The 9,852-nt window shown below is 39.9% G+C and overlaps 1 protein-coding gene across 1 annotated transcript in view; it reads left to right on the forward strand.

Moving 5' to 3' along the window:
• The window catches only part of LOC128206883 (uncharacterized), a 46,236-nt gene extending 41,533 nt beyond the window's left edge, over nt 1-4,703 (forward strand). Inside the window, exon 2 of the mRNA XM_052909591.1 lies at nt 3,126-4,703. Within this exon, the coding sequence (XP_052765551.1) occupies nt 3,129-3,764 (636 nt within the window). The 5' untranslated portion in view covers nt 3,126-3,128 and the 3' untranslated portion in view covers nt 3,765-4,703. The remainder of the gene's footprint in view (nt 1-3,125) is intronic.
• The last annotated feature ends 5,149 nt before the right edge of the window (nt 4,704-9,852 follow it).

The raw sequence follows: 9,852 nt of genomic DNA on the forward strand, positions 1-9,852 counted from the left end.
AGTTTTGGATGTATTATAAACCCGTCTCGAGTTTTGGATGTATTATAAACCCGTCTCGAGTTTCTATGTATTATAAACCCGTCTCGAGTTTTGGATGTATTATAACCCCGTCTCGAGTTTCTATGTATTATAAACCCGTCTCGAGTTTCTATGTATTATAAACCCGTCTCGAGTTTTGGATGTATTATAAACCCGTCTCGAGTTTCTATGTATTATAAACCCGTCTCGAGTTTCTATGTTTTATAAACCCGTCTCGAGTTTCTATGTATTATAAACCCGTCTCGAGTTTCTATGTATTATAAACCCGTCTCGAGTTTCTATGTATTATAAACCCGTCTCGAGTTTCTATGTATTATAAACCCGTCTCGAGTTTCTATGTATTATAAACCCGTCTCGAGTTTCTATGTATTATAAACCCGTCTCGAGTTTTGGATGTATTATAAACCCGTCTCGAGTTTTGGATGTATTATAAACCCGTCTCGAGTTTTGGATGTATTATAAACCCGTCTCGAGTTTTGGACGTATTATAAACCCGTCTCGAGTTTCTATGTATTATAAACCCGTCTCGAGTTTCTATGTATTATAAACCCGTCTCGAGTTTTGGATGTATTATAAACCCGTCTCGAGTTTTGGATGTATTATAAACCCGTCTCGAGTTTTGGATGTATTATAAACCCGTCTCGAGTTTCTATGTATTATAAACCCGTCTCGAGTTTTGGATGTATTATAAACCCGTCTCGAGTTTTGATGTAATATAAACCCGTCTTGAGTTTATATGTTCTATTAACCCGTCTCGAGTTTCTATGTAATATAAACCCGTCTCGAGTTTTGGATGTATTATAAACCCGTCTCGAGTTTCTATGTATTATAAACCCGTCTCGAGTTTCTATGTATTATAAACCCGTCTCGAGTTTCCATGTATTATAAACCCGTCTCGAGTTTCTATGTATTATAAACCCGTCTCGAGTTTTGGATGTATTATAAACCCGTCTCGAGTTTCTATGTATTATAAACCCGTCTCGAGTTTCTATGTATTATAAACCCGTCTCGAGTTTTGGATGTATTATAAACCCGTCTCGAGTTTCTTTGTATTATAAACCCGTCTCGAGTTTCTATGTATTATAAACCCGTCTCGAGTTTTGGATGTATTATAAACCCGTCTCGAGTTTTGGATGTATTATAAACCCGTCTCGAGTTTCTATGTATTATAAACCCGTCTCGAGTTTCTATGTATTATAAACCCGTCTCGAGTTTTGGATGTATTATAAACCCGTCTCGAGTTTCTATGTATTATAAACCCGTCTCGAGTTTCTATGTATTATAAACCCGTCTCGAGTTTTGGATGTATTATAAACCCGTCTCGAGTTTCTATGTATTATAAACCCGTCTCGAGTTTCTATGTTTTATAAACCCGTCTCGAGTTTCTATGTATTATAAACCCGTCTCGAGTTTCTATGTATTATAAACCCGTCTCGAGTTTTGGATGTATTATAAACCCATCTCGAGTTTTGGATGTATTATAAACCCGTCTCGAGTTTTGGATGTATTATAAACCCGTCTCGAGTTTTGGACGTATTATAAACCCGTCTCGAGTTTCTATGTATTATAAACCCGTCTCGAGTTTCTATGTATTATAAACCCGTCTCGAGTTTTGGATGTATTATAAACCCGTCTCGAGTTTTGGATGTATTATAAACCCGTCTCGAGTTTTGGATGTATTATAAACCCGTCTCGAGTTTTGGACGTATTATAAACCCGTCTCGAGTTTCTATGTATTATAAACCCGTCTCGAGTTTTGGATGTATTTTAAACCCGTCTCGAGTTTTGGATGTACATGTATTATAAACCCGTCTTGTGTTTTGAATGCATTATTATGAACTATCTACGTTCTAATTTAGATATACATAAACACAGAATTTTGTTTGCTGGAGCATGGTTGCTTCACTATTCATAAGGTTGATAAGCCGTCATTCATTCAATAAACATGGAGACAAGTTCTATCTCAAATTATCCGAGAACAGATTATGTTATGGATTTCCCCCAATTTAAGATAGGACTACATTTGATTTTTCTCGTATTTTTCGAGCCCAATCCCTCAAAATACGAATCACTATAAGTGAGAATCTCGTACGCCAAAATTCATTTGCGTTTCTCACGCCCATCCTTCTGCCCTTCAAACGTGGCTGCTACTGTCAGTTCGAGTGTCTAAGGTACATTAAACACAACAATTTTATAAATGGAGAAATGCCATTAATTGGTGTAAGAGCGATTTTTTACAATGGCCTTCTTAAACTGGATATTGTCAAGATATTTGCTAAGCTCATTATCGATAGAAAAAAATGGTGACTGTTTTAAAATAGAATAAACATAGACACTTCTTTTTTTCTCTATTTTAGGTGCCCAACCCAACCCATCTATACTTATCAATTATTTTCAAGCCCTGGGATCAGTTAAAAACTTACTAAATGCGTTGGAGACTTAATTTTTTTTATATGGTTTCCTGTTTGCAGTGTATGCACTGCTACGCAACATAAATACAAAACACAGCAATTAGCTTAAATAAGCGACTCTTATACGCCGTTATAACGTTTGTTGCGACAGAAAAACAACATTTTGCATATTTGTTTTTTTCCCTTTTTATAATTGAATAAAAATTCACCTTTTTGTTCCAATAGGACACAAAAAGATAATCTAATAAATATTAAAATATCTAGACATTGATATTTATGTTAACGTCTCCTATATTAAGGTTTTATGATTTGGTTTATGAGATAGGATTTGGTATTGAATATTAGAAGTGTGGGCGATTTTCGAATGAATTAATTTATGCCATTTCGTTAAGCCTAAAATATTTACAGTTAAACCCCGTGTGCTCGAACTCCCAGGGACCGACTAAAATACCTCGAGTTTCGGGGAAATCGAACAAAGCGGGAATAATTACCTTCAGTATAAATAATTCGGTCCTTTACTTCCAGTTCGAGCCAACGAGGAAATCGAGCCAAGCGAGCTTGAACCAACGGGGTTCGACTGAAGTTTGTGGCAACATTAATAGTACTATAATAAATAGAAAATGCGTTCTTTTTTTACTATTTAATTTTACAATTTCTTTCTTTGTATCTTTTCAGTGGATGTTTGAAAGAATGCACACAGCAATGGCACACCGGCTCATGATAATGACTGTGATGTTTCTCCTTCAAGTAATCTCGCTCTCAACTGGGAAATACATGCTCAACGAAGACGGAATCCCTGATACGATATTAAGCTCCGATGACGCCGACCCATTTACGGACTTTACCGACAGTGAATTTGGATTTACGAACGGCAACACCAAAGGCCCGTCGTTTCAATACGACAAAGACATACAAGCACTTGTGGATATAATCTATAAGCAGGAAATGATAAAATTACAAAACCAGAGAAAAAAGGAAGACTTTCACCCGGACCACATTGACGCAAAAAGAGCATGGCGTTTTCCACAATATGACTTTGGCAGAATATTTAGTAGTTCATTCCTGAGAAAACCAGTCGTGTCGAAGGCTCCCACATTTTCAAGACGTCGGACTCAACAGCTGTCGGTCTCCGGCCCTTTATCGGCCCTGGCAAACATGCTCGCCGCCGAGGGACGACGTCGTGTCCAGGCGCAATCTTTTCACAACAGAATGAGACTGCTAGACCTTGGGAAGCGGAGCAAGGAGACGGTGGATTCGCCCGTTCAAGATCAAGATGTTATGGACAGAGATGACTTTGAATTCTTTACACAATAATGAAAATGTGCTCATTTATAATTGTTATAAATAGCGTATTTGCCATTATAGTGTGAACTATAGATGCTAGTTGATATTTATTTATAACAGGTAAAATAATTGTTCGATGGAAACCGTGGAACTAATGAAAGATCGGACTTTATTGTGAACTTCTAAATTGAACTTCTATTGAGGGTAAACACATATATCATTGTGTTAGTATCACCTGTAGACTAGGCCCCAATTTCTCGAAACATAACAGGATTTAGCTTAGCTCACTTTTTTTTGGTTTGTTATGATTGGTGTATTGTTCACATTCTTAAGATATTTTCCACGACTTCAAAAAGGAAACTATATTTATGATTATCATCACAAACAAATAAAATCATTTAGTAAAAATCAAGGATAATTCGAGAAATTTAGGCCGGTAGTGTATTAAGAATCAAACATAAAACTCAGCTTATCTATTGTTTAGATGTTTCACTGATTTAATGTTTGATTTTATATACGTATATCACATTGGCGTATGTAACAAAGAGCGGAAAACAAACTAAAGACACTCAAAGCCACAATGTGATCAGTAACATCTGACATGATTTTCTCCTCTTATTTCTTTGGTTTACATAAGCTTTTATATTTTTTCTGTTATTTTTTCACCCAGTTCAATCTTAATCTATAAAAAAATCACGTCCTTGTGTTTTGCCTAAGCGGAGCGGGAACACAATTTTAATTAATGATTATAATGAAACAGCAATGGTTCTTTTGCCGCCTTACAAACGGGCAGAAAAAATATCAGGTTGACTCAAAAATGAACACTATTTATAAACCTGCTTTATGGTGAATATGAAGTTGCTCCTTAAAAATAAGATAGATATTCCATCTGGTGATGATTATTGTATTGGTCGAAGGCTTGTTCAAGCAGGACCTGTTTTCCATCGTGTAAATGTGATGGACTTTCAAATTTAATTTGATGCCAATAATAAAACATCTTCTCTTTTTTCTTCCGTTTTCTTTCAAAATGTTTCTTCTTGAATACTTGTAATTTGATTTACGCTTTAAGTAGATTCCCGGATAGCTTCAGGAGATATAATACATAAAATATTTAAATAAGAACACAGACATTTAGGCGTTATACCATGACAAAAAAAACCATCCCCAATTAATTGCACAATTTTTGAAGTAAGTTGCCTTACCGCCCCTAAAGTATTTTGAATCCGCATTCTATTATAAATACCTGGCCGAATTTGTATTTCAAATGTCGAAAGATTTTAGAATATCAAGAATATTTGATATTGAGCAAACCGCGTTCACGAAATGGAAGGAAGGTAACATTCTAATTGCGCCATCGTCGCCGGCGCTTGACACACACATCGTATGTTGTCGACCGATGCAAGTAACCCCAAGATACAATAATAAGACATTTTCTACAGGAATTGATTAAAAAGCCAATACTAGTACTCTTATTATATTATGATCTTACTCAGTGGCGGAATGCGTTAGAGACTAGTAAAACAGAAGACACAAACAAGTAAACACAAGCGACAATACACAAACAAAACATAAGTAACAAAACATACATGAACATAAGAAAACACACGCGAGATGAGACTCAAGACGACACACGCGAGATGAGACTCAATACGACACACACAAGATAAGACTCAAGACGACACACGCGAGATGAGACTCAAGACGACACACGCGAGATGAGACTCAAGACGAGACACGCGAGATGAGACTCAAGACGACACACGTGGGATGAGACTCAAGACGACACACGCGAGATGAGACTCAAGACGACACACGCGAGATGAGACTCAAGACGACATACGCGAGATGAGACTCAAGACGACACACGCGAGATGAGACTCAAGACGACACACGTGGGATGAGAGTCAAGACGACACACGCGGGATGAGACTCAAGACGACACACGCGAGATGAGACTCAAGACGACACACGTGAGATGAGACTCAAGACGACACACGCGGGATGAGACTCAAGACGACACACGCGAGATGAGACTCAAGACGACACACGCGAGATGAGACTCAAGACGACACACGCGAGATGAGACTCAAGACGACACACGCGGGATGAGACTCAAGACGACACACGCGAGATGAGACTCAAGACGACACACGTGAGATGAGACTCAAGACGACACACGCGAGATGAGACTCAAGACGACACACGCGAGATGAGACTCAAGACGACACACGCGAGATGAGACTCAAGACGACACACGCGAGATGAGACTCAAGACGACACACGTGGGATGAGACTCAAGACGACAAATCCGAGATGAGACTCAAGACGACACACGTGAGATGAGACTCAAGGCGACACACGCGAGATGAGACCCAAGACGACACGCGAGATGAGCCTCAAGACGACACACGCGAGATGAGACTCAAGACGACACTAGCGAGATGAGACACAAGACAACACACGCGAGTCAACACACAATACGGCACACACCAATCAACACACAATACAACGTTTGCGGGTTAACACCCAAGACAACAACGCGAGATAACATACAACACAATACACGCGGGAGAAACACACAAGACAACACATGCGAGCAAACACACAAGACAACACATTTGAGATAATACACAATACAACACACGCGAGTTAACACACAATACAACACACGCGAGACAACACACAAGGCATCATACGCAAGACAACACACAAGACAACATACGCGAGATAACACACAAGAAAACACACGCGAGACAACACACACGACAAGACACGCGAGATAAAATACAAAACAACACACACGAAATAACACACAAGACAACATACACGAGATAACACACAATACTACACACGTGAGATAGCACACAAGACAACACATGCGAGATAACACACAAGATAACATACGCGAGATAACACACAAGAAAACATTCGCGAGTCAACACACAAGACAACACATGCGAGTCAACACACAAGACAACATACGCGAGATAACACACAAGAAGACACTCGCGAGTCAACACACAAGACAACACATGCGAGACACACCCAGGACAACATACGCGAGAGAAGACACAAGACAACATACGCGAGTTTACACACAAGACAACAAATGCGAGTCAACACTCAAGACAACACATGCACAAGACAACATACGCGAGATAACACACAATACAACACACGCGAGACAACGCACAAGACAACACATGCGGGATAACACACAAGATAACATACGCGAGATAACACACAAGAAAACACTCGCAAGTCAACACACAAGACAACACATGCGAGACAACACACAAGACAACATACGCGAGATAACACACAAGAAAACACTCGCGAGTCAGCACACAAGACAACACATGCGGGATAACACACAAGATAACATACGCGAGATAACACACAATAAAACACTCGCAGGTCATCACACAAGACAACACATGCGGGACAACACACAGGACAACATACGTGAGACAACACACAAGACAACATAAGCGAGTTTACACACACGACAACAACTGCGAGGCAACACTCAAGACAACATATGCGAGATAACACACAAGACAACACATGCGAGATAACACACAAGACAACACATGCGAGATAACACACAAAACAACACATGCGTGTCAACACAGAAGACAACACATGCGAGTCAACACAGAAGACAACACACGCGAGATAACACACAAGACAACACCTGAGATAACACACAAGACAACACGCGAGATTACACACAAGACAACACATGCGAGACAGCACACAAGACATCACACGCGAAACAATTCACAATACAACATGCACGACAACACAAAAAACAACATACGCGAGATAACGCACAATACAACACACGTGAGATAGCACACAATACAACACATGCGAGATAATACACAAGATAACATACGCGAGATAATACACAAGAAAACACTCGCGAGTCAACACACAAGACAACACATGCGAGTCAACACACAAGACAACACACGCGAGATAACACACAAGAAGACACTCGCGAGTCAACACACAAGACAACACATGCGAGACACACCCAGGACAACATACGCGAGACAGCACACAAGACAACATACGCGAGTTTACACACAAGACAACAAATGCGAGTCAACACTCAAGACAACACATGCACAAGACAACATACGCGAGATAACACACAATACAACACACGCGAGACAACGCACAAGACAACACATGGGGGATAACACACAAGATAACATACGCGAGATAACACACAAGAAAACACTCGCAAGTCAACACACAATACAACACATGCGAGACAACACACAAGACAACATACGCGAGATAACACACAAGAAAACACTCGCGAGTCAGCACACAAGACAACACATGCGGGATAACACACAAGATAACATACGCGAGATAACACACAATAAAACACTCGCAGGTCATCACACAAGACAACACATGCGGGACAACACACAGGACAACATACGTGAGACAACACACAAGACAACATACGCGAGTTTACACACAAGACAACAAATGCGAGTCAACACTCAAGGCAGCACACTAGACAGCGCACGCGAGATAAGACACGCGAGATAACACACATCACAACACACAAGACAACACACAAGACAAACACGCGAGACTACACACAAAACAACTCACGCGAGATAACACATGCGAGACAACACATGCATGATAAAAAACAATATAACACTCGCTAGATAACACTCACTACAACACACGCGAGATATCACACAAGACAATACACGCCAGCCTACACCCAAGACAGCATACGCGAGATTACACACGCGAGATAACACATGCTAGACAACACACGCGAGATAAAATACAATGTAACACTTGCGAGATAACACACACTACAACACACGCGAGATATCACACAAGTCAACACACGCGAGATATCACACAAGACAACACACGCGAGTCAACACAAAACACAACACTCGGGAGTCATCACATAAGACAACACACGCGAAAAAACACACGAGAACACAACACATGCGAGATAACACATGCGAGACAACACACGCGACAAAACACAAAATACAACACACACGAGATAACGAATAATACATCACACAAGACAACACACGCGAGATAACACACAAGACAACACACGCGAGACAACACACGCGAGACAACACACAATACAACGAATACAATACACGCGAGATAACACACAAGACGACACACGCGAGATACCACCCAAGACAACATGAGCATGTTAGGCCACATGGACCAGGCATGTGGAAACCAAACAAGGATCAACAAAGCTTCAACACAAAGCGAATCACATCACTACACGAAACATACATATATTTGACATATTACGATATCTTTATCAGTATATGTTTAGATAAAACATCATTTATGTTATGAAACCAAATTGAAACAACACATATTCTAAATATTTCGTAGTAGGGAATGATGAAACAGCTAAACATATATGTTTTAAAAGCATTCTAGTAAGGAAGCGAGAGTCAGTTTTCTTTGCCTCTAAAAGTACTGGGAATGGCTTCATATCAGTGTTTAGCTGGTTTTATAAGAAAGCTATAGAAACGGATCGACAGTCGAACTCCGTTGGCTCGAATCCTCAGTGACCGTCGAAAATACGTCAAGCCTCGTAAAATTCGAGCCAAGCGGGAATGTTTACCTTCAGTATAAAGAAATCAGTCCTTAACACCAAGTTTAAGCAAGCGAGATATTCGAGCCAAGCGAGTTCGAGCCAATGGGGTTCGACTGTAAAATGCAATATTTGATAAAAAAAAAAGTATATTAAAAGACAAAAGATATCCGATACTCTTGAAGAATTGAATCCTTGCATAAAGATGGCGGAGCAATAATAGCATATCGTATAGAACGTGAAACCGTATACACGCTTTTGTATACATTGAAAATATTGCCCGTTTGTATACCAATTATGCTGAGACAACTCTTCCATGCCAACCCTTGAGTACTTTGGAGTACCTGCGCAATGGCCGTCTTGAGACGCAACACGTCACAAAAGCGTATTTTACATATTAACGTTATTATCAGCAATAATTCGCATACCGGGTTATAATGAGAAAGCTTAGTGACAGCCGGCTACACGACATCATTAGTTACAGCCGGCTTGACG

The sequence above is a fragment of the Mya arenaria genome, chromosome 10, assembly GCF_026914265.1.
Source record: "Mya arenaria isolate MELC-2E11 chromosome 10, ASM2691426v1".
Classification (NCBI taxonomy): Eukaryota; Metazoa; Mollusca; class Bivalvia; order Myida; family Myidae; genus Mya; species Mya arenaria.